The sequence below is a fragment of the Daucus carota genome, chromosome 8, assembly GCF_001625215.2.
Source record: "Daucus carota subsp. sativus chromosome 8, DH1 v3.0, whole genome shotgun sequence".
Classification (NCBI taxonomy): Eukaryota; Viridiplantae; Streptophyta; class Magnoliopsida; order Apiales; family Apiaceae; genus Daucus; species Daucus carota.
The window spans coordinates 21,870,371-21,885,414 of record NC_030388.2 but is presented as its reverse complement, the minus strand read 5'-3'; the positions used below and the strand labels follow the sequence as shown (position 1 = coordinate 21,885,414).

At 33.6% G+C, this 15,044-nt stretch overlaps 3 protein-coding genes across 3 annotated transcripts; 2 read left to right on the top strand and 1 right to left on the bottom strand.

The window, feature by feature from the left end:
* The first annotated feature begins 265 nt into the window (after positions 1 to 265).
* LOC108198776 (uncharacterized) lies at positions 266 to 3,953 on the top strand. The gene is made up of 6 exons (XM_017366546.2): positions 266 to 479; positions 1,713 to 1,774; positions 1,935 to 2,070; positions 2,495 to 2,567; positions 3,011 to 3,076; positions 3,430 to 3,953. Exons 1-6 carry the CDS (start codon positions 319 to 321, stop codon positions 3,643 to 3,645), a joined length of 714 nt encoding a protein of 237 aa, XP_017222035.1. The 5' UTR covers positions 266 to 318; the 3' UTR covers positions 3,646 to 3,953.
* Positions 3,954 to 6,075: 2,122 nt separating this feature from the next.
* LOC108197514 (probable WRKY transcription factor 53) lies at positions 6,076 to 7,851 on the top strand. The gene is made up of 3 exons (XM_017365161.2): positions 6,076 to 6,537; positions 6,646 to 6,774; positions 7,012 to 7,851. Exons 1-3 carry the CDS (start codon positions 6,233 to 6,235, stop codon positions 7,616 to 7,618), a joined length of 1,041 nt encoding a protein of 346 aa, XP_017220650.1. The 5' UTR covers positions 6,076 to 6,232; the 3' UTR covers positions 7,619 to 7,851.
* A 1,001-nt stretch (positions 7,852 to 8,852) lies between these two features.
* On the bottom strand, positions 8,853 to 14,971 carry LOC108197477 (protein SEH1). The gene is made up of 8 exons (XM_017365111.2): positions 14,681 to 14,971; positions 14,167 to 14,278; positions 13,700 to 13,806; positions 13,130 to 13,207; positions 12,771 to 12,923; positions 10,112 to 10,224; positions 9,378 to 9,504; positions 8,853 to 9,098 (listed from the first exon to the last, which is right to left on the bottom strand). The coding sequence occupies exons 1-8, from the start codon at positions 14,837 to 14,839 to the stop codon at positions 8,967 to 8,969; spliced, it is 981 nt and encodes a 326-aa protein (XP_017220600.1). The 5' UTR covers positions 14,840 to 14,971; the 3' UTR covers positions 8,853 to 8,966.
* Between the last annotated feature and the right edge of the window lie 73 nt (positions 14,972 to 15,044).

Genomic DNA, 15,044 nt, shown 5'->3' with positions numbered 1-15,044 from the left:
ACGAATTCTTTTTAATTTTTTTCAAAGTTTTTTTTTTTAATTTTTTTAACGAATTCCGTTAAAGTCAACTGATACATAACGGAACAGTGAATTAAATGCAACATTTTATTAGTTCAGTGAATTAATTGCAAGTTAAATCTAGTTCTGTGATCCGTTTGCAAACTTTTTGAGTTCAGTGACTCAACTGCAAATTGGTCATGAGTTTGGTGAGCTTTTTGCATATTAACCCGCGCGAAAACCAACACAACTATGTGCGTCAATAAAACTAAGAGGTGTTTGTTTAACAGCAGGGCGAAGAAAGAAACGAGTTGTTTGAGAATGGCAAAAACTGGTGCATCCAAACGCAAGCGAGCGAATGTGGAAGAAGACAAAGAACAACCAGTTGAAGTAAAGACCAGAAAAGGCAGCAGAGACAAGGCACCAGTGGTGGTGTTCGCTCATGGTGCTGGTGCCCCTTCCACTTCAGATTGGATGATTAGGTTGGTAAAAAAACAACCCCATTTTTCATCTTGTTAATTCATATTTCCCACCCCTTACACTATTTTATCACCATAATATGGCCCTGTTTAGGTTTGGGGTAAAATTAGAGGTTTGGGGTAGCTCAGAGGTTTGACCACCAGCAATATAAGTGTTTGGTAGTTAGGGGATTGAAATAAAGGTTTGGACCCAAAAAGCTTATTTTTAAAAAACCAACTTTGAGGAGGTTTTTGGTTTAGAGGTTTTGGTTTGTGTGAGAAAAAGCTAATCAATCAACTATTAACCAAACAGTTTTACGAGAAACAGCTAATTCAATCCGCTAGTCAAAATATCTATTTCAATCCGCTAGTCAAAACATCTAATTCAATCCGCTAAAAGCTAATCCCCAAACAGGGCCTATATGTTTCGTAACTCGTCGAACTGATTAAATCTCGGATTATTCATCATCCGATTAATTTTCGATCAATGTAATTAGTATGTGATTAATCTTAGGTTCAGATTTTCAGAGAAAATACCCCAAATCTCACAATTTGAGGATTAAAATGTCCTAAATATCACATCATTGACCCTGAATATCATAATAAAACACTACATAATGTAGCGTTAGGTTTATGATAATAAAACGCTACATGATGGAGCGTTTAAATTATATTTTATATGAGTTTGAACTTCAAATGTTACATAAAGTAACGTCATAGTACTGTTACATAATCTCACGTTAGCTTTTTTAAGGTTTTTTTAGGTTTGCATTTGTTTTCCTTATGGGTTTAGAAGAGGGTAAACGCTCACAATTTAACGTGATAAACTGATATTTAAGGCCATTTTTCTGGACGTGATATTTGAGACATTGTTGCTTGAAATTGTGATAAAGGGGGCCAACACCCGTGTTTTTACCGATTAAGCACAATTCCCAATCTTACAAGACTAATATTTAATATCAAAACATGATTGAAACAAAAAAAATCAGCGGTTTTTCAGGGCTTTGGTGATGCACAAGTTTGACATACAGAACCTTGTCGTTTTTGAGGCAACTATATTGTGGTAACTGGTCAATCAAGTGTTTTGTAATATGCATAGCATAAATTCCTAGAAAAAACATCACTATTCTGTTATGATGTTTTAACAAGATACTGTCTGTACAATTGACGATCACTGTGTGATAGTTTAATAATTCTGCAGAAATGTTCATCGCTTTTTGGTTTCCTTGACAACTTGATCATTGTATTTAAATGCAGATGGAAGGAATTGTTGGCCAAAGCACTGAGTGCTGTTGAAGTAGTAACTTTTGACTATCCATGTGAGTGGTCTCTAAACAATGCACTCTTAGTCCATGTCGTAATTTTTGTTTGAGGATATTCAAATTTCTTGCAATGACATTTGTCCAAGATAATTTTGTCGAATATGTTACATGGCATGCTTCTGGTTTCCTAAAACTTCTTAATATGGCACTTTAACAGATATATCTGGAGGAAAGAAAAGGGCCCCTCCTAAGGCTGAAAAATTGATAGACTTTCATTCTGATATTATTAAGAAGGCTGTCGCAAAATACCCAGATCATCCCCTGATTTTGGTAGGGAAATCTATGGGCTCAAGGTAATAATTGATGAGAATATTAACTCCTTCTCTGAATGATTTTTGGCATAAAGTTCTGTATTCTCTTTTTACCTTGATGATAATTTTTTTTTTGTTTTGGGGGGGGGGGGGGGGGGGGGCAACTAGTAGTAATGTTGTATTGACTGTGATTGGTGCTGGAACATCTCAGTTCTTATTATGCTGCAAAAAAGTTCATACTGGTAATTATAGAAGAGGAGTTTGTTTCTCGAAATGTTTTATTAATGTATTTATTAAACAGGGAAGGTATTAAAACTGGAACTATCTGGAGATTGCAGAAAGAATAACAATGTATATTGCCTTCCCATTAAAGCGTATATGCAGTCATGTACATTTCCGGGGGGAGGGGGTGGGTTGTAATTACAATTTAAACTTTGGTTGATCCAGAAGTCGTCATTTCTTGCAGGGTTAGCTGCATGGTAGCTGGAGGTGAACACATTTTTGCTTCGGCTGTAGTTTGCTTGGGATATCCACTAAAGGTTTGAGGATAGTTTAATTTTACTTGATCACAATACAAGGTTTGGGTTTCGGAGCAAGTTATGCCTGTTTTGATGAATTTCAAATTTATGGGTTTGCATTTTATGTTGACGTGGTCTCCTCTTCGTTTCTTCCTCTATAGGGTATATGTGTGCATATGTGATATGTACATATATAACTTAATTTTACCTTGCCAATATTTTTCTACAAATCATAATAATATGCGGCAATTGGATCAGATTTACTTGGAATAGGCAATCTAAACAAAACTGTCTTGGAAACTCTATCTAGTTCTTTACTGCCTGCCAGATAACTAATTGTGCTTTCCTAGGGATAAACTTTATCTAGTATTTACTTATCAGATATCAGGATTTCGATTTAAACAAGGGTAATCTTCATAATTTGACAGAGTTGAATATTATGAATTGATGAATATATATTACAGGGCATGAAGGGAGCTGTTCGAGACGATACACTCTTGCAACTTAAGGTTCCTGTCATGTTTGTACAGGTAACCTCTATATTTTGTTATAGTCGTTCGTATGTACTGATACACATGCTGACATGCGAGAGATAGGGAGAGAGCACTGAATTTAATAAAACATTTGTCTTCACTGTTAGCATAAGCTACAAAGCTAACAAGCTTGGTACAGTGATACTATACTTGCTTGGGCTGGATACCAATGCTGAGACATTAGATGTTATTAGTTGTGGATAAACTTTTATAGTCTGCATTTTAGTTGCGTAGCCTAGATTTGTTTCAACCACTTACGCTGAGAGTAATTTAGCAAAAAAATAATTTAACTGATAATGATATGGAGATTTTATAATCAAGTTCTTTATGCTGATTATCTGACATACTAGGGTAGCAAAGATGCACTTTGTCCGCTAGAAAAGCTTGAGGCTGTTAGGAAGAAGATGACTTCTTTGAATGAATTGTATGTGATAGAAGGGGGTGACCACTCATTCAAGATTGGCAAGAAACATCTGCAGTTAGAGGGGTCTTCTCAAGAAGAAGCTGAGGAGTGTGCTGCTAATGCCATATCAAAGTTCATATCCGGGCTCATGGAAGGAAGGTGAAACCTCTTTGTGCCAGTAATCAAGTGGATCAGAATGTGTTTTGCATGCGACTTATAGTTTGTCTTCGAGCATCCTTTTGGAAGAAGTTCATCGCTAGAATGATAACAAATTCACAACGGATACTGTTACTACCTTTTTGTGGTATCTGTTGATATGTTATCATGCCTTATGAAGATTGCTTACTTCTAATCTTGTAAACCCACTTGTTAGTTAGTTGACGTAGTGTTCTTCCAGAACTAGAATATTGTGTATGCTCTCTGTTTGAGAACTGATTATGGTGTTAGTCTATGTCAATATTTTATATCTCAGCTAGCTGACCTAGTATATATTCCGGAGATCCATACTTTACATAATAGCAGCCTTTGGATATGTTGCCAAGTACTCTGGGTAGTTTGTTTTTTTTTCCCGAAAAAAATTCGGTTCTTTCAGCCCAGATTGGACCAAACCGAATTATTTCGGTTCAGTCCGAAAAAAATGAAATTTGGTCCGGTTTTGGACCGGACCAACCAAATGCTCACCCCCATGATCTTAGATAGTAGGAATCACGGCCAGTCCATCTGGAAGTAGGAATGAGTCAGAAGAGAAGCTGAGAACGTAAAAAAGGTTCGTGGAAAGAATAATTATGTTACCTGTGAACGTAAGCCACAAATTATCTCTTTTGTCTCCTGGCAACACAACGATGACTTTTAACATTGGTAAGAAAAAACCAAGTGCTTAAATTGTACAGTTACTAGTCAGAGAAGCTTCTGTGGTCTAATAATAATACCAACCATTTTATGCAGTAGAATTCAATATCTGACTTTGTTTCTTGCATTCTTTTCTTTTTAATGTGTGTCGAAATGATTAAGTGTATAGAGTGACCATGTTTTTCTTGAAACATTGAATCGGTCAGTATTTCCGCTATGTTATACCCCACTGAGAGACCGAGTATAACTTCCTTTTATGAGGAAAGGGAAACTTTGATGGCCTAGCTTATTATAGGAGGTATATATGTAAACTTGAATGAAAGCAATTAGTATTTATATGTAGATCCAAAGAAAATTATACTCCCCCTTTTCCTTTCTTTTATGTTTGATCATACCTCCTTGCCCTTCCTTTTTTTCTTTTTGAGAAAAGTGCTCGATGTCATTATTTTAATACATAATATCTCAAATATCTTTACATGAAAATAAGAATTCTGTTATCATCTCAAAACACAACATATAATTGTGTTTATATTTTTATTCAAAATATTATTCGAAATTATATTTTCCTCGTAAACCCAACAACTTATCATATAGACATAACAAATTTGTAAAAATAAAAAGTATATAACATATTAAACAGTAAACGTAAAAAGAATTTGCGTTTTCATAAATGTGAGACGAAATTACGTGTTTTGCAGTGACATCTATAACCATATTTCAAAATTATGACATTCACATCACATCCCTTCAGATGGCATACGGAACCAACACCCTCTCTCAAAAATTTCTTTTTTGAAAAATTTATAATGATATACTTTTTGTATACATGATTTGAGGAAAATATTACTTTTTCCTGGTACTTCTAATCTGGGAGAATTGGACTGTGCACGGTCTTTAATAATTTACTTGGAATACTTGCGTGATTAATTAAAGGGAAATTCTCCGTTGTATCGCTTTATAATTGATTTTTCCCGTTAGTATTATCATATTTTTGTTTGTAATAGTTATGTATATTTGGGCTTATATATATAATATCAATATATTAAGAAAAATTAAATATAATGTCATAAAATTTTACAATTATAAAATATATTTTATATTTAAAATCAATATAAAAAATGCATGTAATACACCCTTCAATCATATTGAATAGAGTGAAAATGAATAAGATATTCACCGTAAAAGTTTGATGATGAAATTTGAATATATTTCACTCTGTTTTACATGATTCAAATGCATGTATTTCAGTACAACAATTTCAAATGTTTGCCTTAGCTTTATTCAATAGAAAGAGTATTATGTGCAGAAAAATAATTGTACAAAATTATCACAAGTCCAAGCAAAAAAAATGATAATATCCCTTTATTAAATTAAACTATAACCAGTACTAAAGTCTAACAGCCTATTATGGTTACAATATCTTTGTTATTTTGTCTAATATGGACTACTTGTGTTAAACTTAAGTTTGTTAATATAATGTTGATGAACCACGCGGCTTAATTAACAATAGTCTAGTTGTAAAAGGGCATTATAAAACATATGCTGAATGCATGATACGTTAGAATTGAATTGGTCAGCAGGGCCCTCTCGTGCTATCTCATCAAACCATCAAAACCACTCGTACTATCAAAGACTAGTTTAACAAAAAAAACTCGGTTTCTCAGTCAACCTTCAACACTCTTACTAACAACATATTTCAGTCAAAGCTTAAATTGCATCTCTTTATATACCATTTTTCCTTCACTCTTCTGCTTCATCTCAACTTTCACTCATAGCCCAACTCATTCTTTTCCCTCTATTCCACTAAAAAAAAAAAATATTTAAGAACTTGAAATTTTATGATATTGTTGTGAAAAGTCCACTCATTTGAGCTAAAAAAAAATTTTATTTTTTTTTTGAAAATGGGGAGTGCTTGTAACTGGGAGAAGAGTACTATTGCCAATGAGCTGATCCAAGGAATGGAAGTAGCTAGGCAGCTAAAGTTTCACTTGAGCTCATCAACTTCATCACCAGATACTCATCAGAGGCTGCTGCAGAGGATTCTTTCTTCTTATGACAATGCTTTGTTGCTTCTTAACTGGAGTGAGTCCTCAGCAGTGCAGGCTCAGGCTGTGCCAGCCATGGTCAGTCTGCCGCAGTCTCCGATTTCGACTGAGGGGAGTCCAGGGGAATTTAAGGATCATCACCAGGATGTTTCCAAGAAGAGGTGATTCTTAGTGCATTTCAGCTATTAGTCCATGGTTTTTTTTATGCAGTTTTTTTTAGATTTAATGTGGGAATTTGTCTGAAGTTGTTTCTCTTTGGTGTATTGCAGAAAGGCATTGCCTACATGGAAAGACCATGTGAGGATTTATTTTGAGAATGGAGTGGAAAGCTCTGCTGAAGATGGATATAGTTGGAGGAAGTACGGACAAAAGGACATTCTTGGAGCTACTCATCCAAGGTGAGAGTTAGATTCTACTATAATACTCATGATATGGTATCTTTTAACGGAAAAATTAGCAAAACAAACACGTAAGTGGTGTATCGAATGTTGATGTGAACGTGGGTCACCGTGACATTTATTTAAATATTTACCAAATGGCGTACTGTCACCAAATCATTCAGTACACGATTTGGTAAATATTTCTAGATGTTTAAGTAATACTGTAAAACTTATGGCAATTTGTTGATTTTGCAGAAGCTATTACAGATGCACATACAGGAACACTCAAATGTGTTATGCCACAAAGCAAGTTCAAAGATCAGATAATGATCCCACAATATTTGAAATCACTTACAAAGGAAAACATACCTGCCTCCAGGCGAACAACTCAGTTCCACCAGCAACACCGGAGAATCAAGAACTAAAGCACGAGAGCCATTATCATTATCATCATCATAATCAAGAACCAACGAACGATGTGCTTATTAACTTTAGAGAAAATCTAAGAGTTGAAACAGAGGACTTGCATAAGAAGGAAGCCTCGGATTCCTTCTCTTTTCCTCAAGGGATCGAAAATCTGACAGGTGAGGCCCAACTGTCTTCGTTTTCACAACTGGTTAATGAGAATGTGATGGGGAATTTCTCTCCGTCGTTCATTTCTCCGGCCACATCTGGATCAAGCTACTTCTCTGTTTCGCCTTACCAGATGAACAGCTTTGGACAGTTTCCAGAGTCTGATCATAACGAGATAATATCAGCAAACACATCAACCAGCAACTCTCCGATACTGGACTTGGACTTCCAGATTGATCACGCGGATCTTGATCTGAAATTTCCATTTGATACACCAGGATTTTTCTAGTAATTCAACTTCAAAATCTTGATGAGTTAGTTGTGAGAACCCTGATGGCTTGCATAGAGAAGAAGCTTGTAAAGTAACATAAATTTCAATATGCTAGGTCAAGGGTCAGGGGTTGACATGGTAGTAATTTTGATAATGTAGACTACTAAAAGGCATATCCAATCAAAAATGTCTGTAATAATATGGACTCTGTAGGATTACTTCAAACAAGCTAGTAAGATTTTATGCTCAAACGCTATTTCAGAATGCAGCAAGTCAGCAACAGCACAGCACAGCGAAGAATTTAGCAGTATCCAATCTCATCATTCATATCCGAATATGTTTTGAGTTCAGAATTTAGAATGATCATCAAACGAATTCATTAGTGAATCAAATTAACGTTGTAAGAGCAAGTCCAACAATGTCCTAGTTAGAGCCCCAAATATAATATAAAATATGATGTCCTAGTGATTTAGGACATGGTTATGTAAGTTCAACTCCAACAATGTGCCTTATTTTCAATATATGTTTAATATTTTATTATTAAAGTCTTCTTTTCATCATTAAAACACAATATAAATTAGAGAGAGAAAGAGGGTGGATATAAAATTTTATATTAAAATATTGGATAGGGCAAGGAGAGAGGTGCCCTATTAATAGGGCTTGAAGAGATTGTCCTAGTGATATAAGGCATCACTAGGACACTTTTGGATCAACATTTTTCATCAAGTGCCTTAAATTATAACTTAAGACAAGTTATAGGGCTTCTCTTGGACTTGCTCTAATTGGTTATCACATATTAGTATGTTACAATTTATAGGGGTAAATCTGTAAATATAACCCTTTTACTATTTCTTTTAACCTCAGGCAACACCCTTAGGTCACCCTCATGCCCATCAGTCTTAAAATATAAATGCAGTAGACAACAACATATTTCACATCTTTGACAAAATGATTCTGCACTATATGCTGTACTAGTATTGTTGACCGCTCCGCTGGGCTATATTAAAGGTTATATGTATTACTAATAGAAGGAATATGCAAAACTGACTGATAATAAAATATTTTCTCCGTCTTTTTCACTTGTCACATTTCTATTCTTATTATGTTGTTCAAATTGAATAAGTTTTGACCAAAGATTATAAATTACTTTTTCATTATTTTTAAAAACCGAAAATTACATGATTAAAAGTTATTTCCAGTAACATATTTTTTTTTATTTTGTCAATTGATAAAATATTAATAGACATTACCAGTAATAAAACTGAAATGTAGGCATACTATTTCTTCTACAAACACCCCTTCCGACAAAACATTGTTACAAATTATCAGCATTTTTACAATGTCTTCTCGTGTCTTAATAGTTATGCTAAGTGGTGGGTTGAATAGCAGCCTGTTCATGCCAAACTCCATTTAAATTGGACTGCCACAACCTAACCCTTCCATCATCCCCGGTAGTTGCTAGTGTCATCCCACTCATATCCCACTCCATCTGCCATGCCTAAACAAAATTAAGTTGATTGTTAAAATCTCAGCTTGATACCCAGCCAAAAAACATACAATAACTCTCCAAATAAAAACAAAAAACTTGAGGAACATTCCACTTAGAAGGAACAAAAGGAATGTTAAACCATGTTATAGCATTGTTTATTTAGAATAAACAAAATATATTGTTCATGCCTCTTAACGACATGCACTCTGCATACCAATTAGGTACTTTTTTCCTCAAACCCTGCAGCTTTTTTACTACTAGTATACTGGCAGAAAATAGAATGCATACCCCGCCCTCATGACCAGACAATAGTGCTACTTTCTCCACTGAGAGCCTTCCCACCTGATTAGCGTCCACGCCAATATGCCATATTGCAATACCCTTGTTGGTGGCGGTAGCTACAATCTCATACGGCCTGTTCAGAAATTATTCAATTTCAGTCTTACATATTTACAGGAAATTTTTTTGAATGTTTGTTTTCTTCTATTTGGAAAAACAAATAAGCAGCAGTAACAGTAACAGATATAGGGGGTGTTTGGAAGTTAGAGGTTTGGGGTAAAATTAGAGGTTTTGGGTGTTTTAGAGGTTTGACCATTTCAATCCGCTAATGTTAGTGTTTGGTAGTTAGCGGATTGAAATAGAGGTTTGGGCTCAAAAAGCTAATTTTTAAAAAGCTAGTTTGAGGAGCTTTTTGGGTTAGCGGTTTGGGTATGTGTCACAAAAAGCTCATCAAACAGCTATTTATCAAACAGTTTTACAAGAAACCGCTAATTCAATCCGCTAGTCAAAACATCTATTTAAATCAGCTAGTCAAAACATCTAATTCAATCCGCTAACAGCTAACCGCTAATTCCCAAACAGGGCCATAATGTGCTGATTGGGTTGGGAAAGATAAGATATATGTCAAGTGTGAATCCAAAATGATTTCAAAAACCTAAAATTTAAGTACAGGCCGTGTTTGATGTCTTCAGGAAGTAATTGTATGATTAGTGGATTATATTGTAAACTGTAAATGGTCCTACCTGCCAATATTCGGTGCCCAAGAAACTGTGTAAACTGGATCACCCTTGTCATTAGCCAGAGCTAATTCAGCAACTGGAAGCCATCTCTGATGATCAAGATCAAATTCCCAAACCTGCAAATCTCTCTCAGGAAGTTACACATCATATATCATTGAGCTTCTGGGATCCAAGAGATAGCCATAGGGCTTTAAAAATTTTAAGCATGCTTCCAAGCTATTAATTGTTCGGCAACAAGGAATTACATTATTACAAGCATGTCTACAACCTAAATGATCAAATATAAAAGACTAGATTTTACCATTCAAATCAAGGAAAAACATTAACAATATTAGAGATAAACACGCAGTTACAAATCTTAAGAAAATGCCTCAAAATAAAAATTGACGAGTTCGGTTTTGGGGAGATTAAAAACCTTAAAAGATACTTTCAAAAAAAAAAAAAAACCTTAAAAGAGAGACAGATTAGCCATATTGAAGAAACCTATATAAGCTAGGGTCCAGTTAATTAGGTGTGAAGTTAGATAGTTAAGATGATATGATTTTCAAGTTACTTAAGCCAGAAGAATGTATAATAATACATGTGTATGAATTCTTTTAAACAAATAAAAGGTCATTATTATTTGAATAAGCATTATAAAAAAATATAAGCTTACATTATATTATTACCTATTAACAAATATCAAGTCACAAACAAAACTAAATCACATATAGTAATTCAACAATAATTAAAAAAATAGATGAAAACACATATACTTATCTACATTATTATTATCATAATCATATCGAGTCTAGAGCAAAAACAAAATAAGACAGATTATAAATTAAATAGGAATAAAAATGGAAAACAAAGTCTGAAAGCTTCAATTATTTTAAAATCTTACATTGCAAGAATTTTCATGAGCAATAGGAACTTAAACTTCTAGATTTTATTTTTAACTGATCAAGATTTTTGGCAACACATATATAAGTGAAAATAATTCCAAATAATAAATACTAATCACGAAGTATTAACTACCTAGCTAAGTATCTTGAGTAAAACCTCTATCATTGCTGCCACATGTAGAAATGGAATGCTTCACGCAATACAAATGACTGAATCCACTGATGCCAGTTCTATTTGATTTTGAACATTGAATCTTAAATCAATTTTCTTGTGCCAAACTTGTTGAATTGAATTCTTACTGACGGATAAATCTATACTATACTATAAAAAGCCAACATGAGTATAATTTGTAGTCGTACAAAATTTTGGTTTGGTACTCTCCTATAAAACTAAAAGTCTACAACATGCAGATATCTATTAAACAGTTTTATATACTAAAAACACTCCTTATGTATATTAATATCTTATTAAATATAATTTATAATTAGTTGAAAAAGGTGAAACTACTGTTAATAACATATATTAATATTAAAAAATACTTATAGACAAATGTATAAGTAATTATAAATATACAATTTTTAATATCTTTTGTCTAAAATACATATAAATAATTAGAGACGCTACTTTTTAATTATAACATATTTTACTCGAAATTTAACTCTAACGTGTTCTATTTCGTTACAAACACGAACCATCACGTAACATATGAAGATATATGAAATATGAAAATTTTGATTTAAAATTAATTGAATAATATAAATTGTGAAAGCTAAATTTCCGTTAGAAGATATAATCAGTTGGTTAATATAATTTAACTAAAATCCAATTCATTAATACTAAAATACTAATAAAATAGTGTTAAAATTTAAATTATAATTAATAAATTACGAATTATATACCCGCCCGTGCTTTGCACGGGTTAAAGGCTAGTATTAATAAATTTGTAAACCTAGTTCTGTTTGATCTTGAGTGGTTGCATGAAACTCCAATTTTTCCTTAAAACCTGTGAAGTTAGAGCAAGTCCAGTAGAATGCTATATTTTGGCACCAAATGCCAAAAAAGAAAGGAAAAAAAAAAAAAAAAAAACTCCGAAGGGGTTTTATATTTGGATGCAAATATGTAAAAATGCATCCTTGATTCTATATTTGAAACCCATCAATAACTACAAAGGGAGCAGAAGAGATAAATAACTATTGCAACATACATCACCAATACCAAAAGGATATTGAATTGGGTCAAATTTAAAAGAGTTGGCTAATTGAAACCAGCATTTAAGTGAAACTTTTATTCACCAAAAACACCTTTTGATACTATATTATAGCAATTTTGCATCTAGCACCGGACTTGCTATTATATCGAATGATGAAGTTGCACAACTTACAGTTTGCTACTTTGAACTTTTCTGTGCATATCATGTAGTAAAAAGCCATCAAGTGGACACTATGAATTCTACATGCACATTGGGTACACTGGCGGACAAATAGATGGTGAAAGGCCTAATGATTCATAGCTTCAAGTTTCTATGCTTACGCAATTTTTGTGCACTTAGGTGCAAAGCTAGTTTAGTCACTTAAAAGTTAAAAGCCTATAGCCTAGTGAAGGATCTGAAATGAAAACTTATGCGGTTAGAACGATCATACACATAACTAGTCCTGTAATTTTTAAGTAGTATTCCATTTGAGAGTTTCCAGTAGCTAAATCTTTTTTATTACTTTCAATGACTTAAGTTTTGATACATACATAATAATATACAAACTTAATACAATGACAAACATACCTTAGTGGAATTTAATAGTGGAATGTCGGAATTAAACCCTATAGCAAAGCTTGATTGTTGTTCGCCTCTTTGTGGATTCCAAGAAATAGAGGCAGACAAGCTTACCACCTTCCCAAATTTAGCAACTGAATCAATAACATTTTGAAATTCAGCCTACAAAAAAAAAGGAATGAAACATATTACATATACCCTTGAGCTAAGAGCACCATTATACAAAGGCACAAAATATTAACAGGTGAAGATTATGTTAAGACAAATTAGATTTATTGGTTCGCCAACAAAAGAAAAAAGGAGTAGCAAGCGCTACCGTAGACGGGTCGGGTGGTGCACAATTAGAAAATATAAGTACGAAAAATCACCTGAAGTTGCCAATTCTTTAAATCCAACGGATCTGGGAGCTCGAACACTTTAACAAGACCATCAGAGTACGCCGTGATCTAACACATACCTCAAGCAAAAGAGTACATGTCAATTTGATACCAACTTGAGGTATTAAACTTTCACCGCTACAAGGTGGTGGGCAACTGATCACTACAAAGGTTAGATATATACTAAACACTTTTAAGTGTCAACTCAGAGTTTTCCAAGACGATCTACTATAAACCAAGAAACTATTCTATAAGGTTGTATTAAACTACTGAAAAGATTATAAACAGAATCGATCATTAAGCCCAGGTAACAAATATAAAATTAGGTTCAGATTCAATCTCTTAGCCTGAATTAAAATTTGCTAATTAATAAGGAACAAGACAGTCCAGAAAATGGAATCCTGTTTGTCACATATCTTCAAACCTGGAATTGGTAAATTTCTGTTGCATATGTAATAAATAAAAAAAAGTATTCAGCTATGGGAAAAAGAAAAAGTAGCAAATTAATGGATCCTAACAAGAATTTTATATTCTCCATTGAAGTCTAGAAAAACAACTCACCAGTTTCAAACTGTTAAGGAAGACTCCGAATTCAATGTCTAATACTTGTGCTTGATTGGAATTCCCCTCAAAGGATTTGCACAACACCCATTGTACATGTTCTGGATCTAGATGATTGGAAAAATAACGCAAATGTAATTTATTAAATATTCAAACTTACTCTCCTAGTGTGCAGTCATTGATAAAAACAATGGAAGAGAAAAGAAGTATTCAAATACGAGAATTGTTGGGTAGTACAAACTAGGAACAGTAAGACCAAATGACTTCATGTGGTGAAATATCTAGTGACAAATGGTTAGTTAACAAAAGGCCAATCTAGCATGACCAAGCCAAGGCTCACTGGCATACATGATTTCAATTCAGAAACTGTATAAATGGCAATAAAATCCAATTCTAGGCTCCCCAATGTCTCGCAATCTCCACAAATTAAAAATGAAAACGGAAACATATGTCACCTAGTTATATACCTTCTGCAACCTCTTCCCATATGGAGAATCCTCCATCTGAAAAAATGCACGCAACAGCATCACCATATTCCGGAGGAACCCACACAACTTTAACAATACTAGTATCATGAACCTAATTAATTTACCAGCCAATGTCAATATTTTATAAACCAGTTTAACTGTATAAACAACTAAAAAAAATTACATAACTCGCAATATATTCTCACTAAATCCTGGCAATTGCAACACATGACATAATTACCAAAAACTAATTGCAGACTCACCAATAATAATTCAAAACCTGTACTAAAAAATATTAAAAACAAATTTTAAGACAAACCCAGTTCAATACAGCAAATATACTTGCAACAAATTACAAAAGACCAAACATTTAAAACTAATTAAAGACTTACAGTAACAATGTAAGCAAAATAATTAAATTTTAAGACAACCCCAATTCAACACAGCAAGTAAAAAGCCCAAAAAAACAAACGGGGATCAAAAAGACTATAATTTAAAAAGGGTAAGAAGAAACCTTGGATTTAGAAGTGAGGGTGAAAGAAGATGAAGAAGGGTCAACGGAATCGAAGATGGTCAAGGTGCCATTGACTGAGCCAGTGGCAAATCTTTGACCACAGTAGTTCCAAGCAGAGCTTATTGTGCCTTTCTCCAGTGTCAGCAGAGCCTTCTCCATCTGAGTCTGTGTATATGTATGTATACTTGTGTGTGTATGTATAGGTGGTGTGAATTGGGGTTTTTCTAGGGCTTTGTAAAATGAATTTGTTCAAATTGGAGAAGAGGGCATTTTTGGTTAATGGCACATTGCAAGGTACATTCTTTGCTGAAATTAAATTCACAATTAAATATTGAAATAAGGATTCATTTATCAAATTTTAATA

Excerpts from the sequence above, each read along its gene's own strand:
- LOC108197514 (XM_017365161.2), top strand. The coding sequence starts at position 6,233 with ATGGGGAGTGCTTGTAACTGGGAGAAGAGTACTATTGCCAATGAGCTG. Across the intron at positions 6,538-6,645 it reads CAGGATGTTTCCAAGAAGAG|AAAGGCATTGCCTACATGGA; the intron begins GTGATTCTTAGT and ends GGTGTATTGCAG. Across the intron at positions 6,775-7,011 it reads CTTGGAGCTACTCATCCAAG|AAGCTATTACAGATGCACAT; the intron begins GTGAGAGTTAGA and ends TTGATTTTGCAG.
- LOC108197477 (XM_017365111.2), bottom strand. The coding sequence starts at position 14,839 with ATGGAGAAGGCTCTGCTGACACTGGAGAAAGGCACAATAAGCTCTGCT. Across the intron at positions 13,807-14,166 it reads ATGGGAAGAGGTTGCAGAAG|ATCCAGAACATGTACAATGG; the intron begins GTATATAACTAG and ends CCAATCATCTAG. Across the intron at positions 10,225-12,770 it reads CACTATTAAATTCCACTAAG|GTTTGGGAATTTGATCTTGA; the intron begins GTATGTTTGTCA and ends AGAGATTTGCAG.
- LOC108198776 (XM_017366546.2), top strand. The coding sequence starts at position 319 with ATGGCAAAAACTGGTGCATCCAAACGCAAGCGAGCGAATGTGGAAGAA. Across the intron at positions 480-1,712 it reads ACTTCAGATTGGATGATTAG|ATGGAAGGAATTGTTGGCCA; the intron begins GTTGGTAAAAAA and ends ATTTAAATGCAG. Across the intron at positions 1,775-1,934 it reads AGTAACTTTTGACTATCCAT|ATATATCTGGAGGAAAGAAA; the intron begins GTGAGTGGTCTC and ends GCACTTTAACAG.